The 414-nt window shown below is 60.6% G+C and overlaps 1 protein-coding gene across 1 annotated transcript in view; it reads left to right on the top strand.

Moving 5' to 3' along the window:
- The window catches only part of IGF2BP2 (insulin-like growth factor 2 mRNA binding protein 2), a gene marked incomplete at both ends in the record, with an annotated part of 13,227 nt that overhangs the window by 11,929 nt on the left and 884 nt on the right, over positions 1–414 (top strand). Inside the window, one exon of the mRNA XM_009695809.1 lies at positions 86–202. Coding sequence (XP_009694111.1) covers positions 86–202 — 117 coding nt within the window. The remainder of the gene's footprint in view (positions 1–85; positions 203–414) is intronic.

The following is a 414-nucleotide window of genomic DNA, read 5'->3' as shown; positions in this document are numbered from 1 at the left end:
AGCCGCGTCCCTGGGATGCTGGCAGGGGTGGGGGCCCCGATCCAGCTGGTTCCCTGACCACCTCGCTCTTCTGTGCCGTTGCCAGCTGCCGGAGCAGGAGGTTGTGAATCTGTTCATCCCGACGCAGGCGGTGGGGGCCATCATCGGGAAGAAGGGGCAGCACATCAAACAGCTGGCACGGTTTGCTGGCGCCTCCATCAAGGTGAGCAGGGCACTGCGGGGCTGGTCCCGGGCTTTGTGCCTCAGTTTCCCCTTCCTACTGCTGAAGGCAGCAAATGGGAGCTTTTGGGGAGCAGTTTTGCTCCCTAAATTGGTAGAAACAGAGTCCAATGACACCCTGGTTATCACCCCGGCTTGGGTGGGAGGGGATGCACCTACATGAGGGGACATCCCACATAGGAGAGGTCTTGCCAA

The sequence above is a fragment of the Cariama cristata genome, unplaced genomic scaffold (genome assembly GCF_000690535.1).
Source record: "Cariama cristata isolate BGI_N322 unplaced genomic scaffold, ASM69053v1 scaffold34962, whole genome shotgun sequence".
Taxonomy (NCBI): domain Eukaryota; kingdom Metazoa; phylum Chordata; class Aves; order Cariamiformes; family Cariamidae; genus Cariama; species Cariama cristata.
Note: the sequence above shows the minus strand (reverse complement) of the source record. Positions and strands in the feature narration are given on the sequence as shown.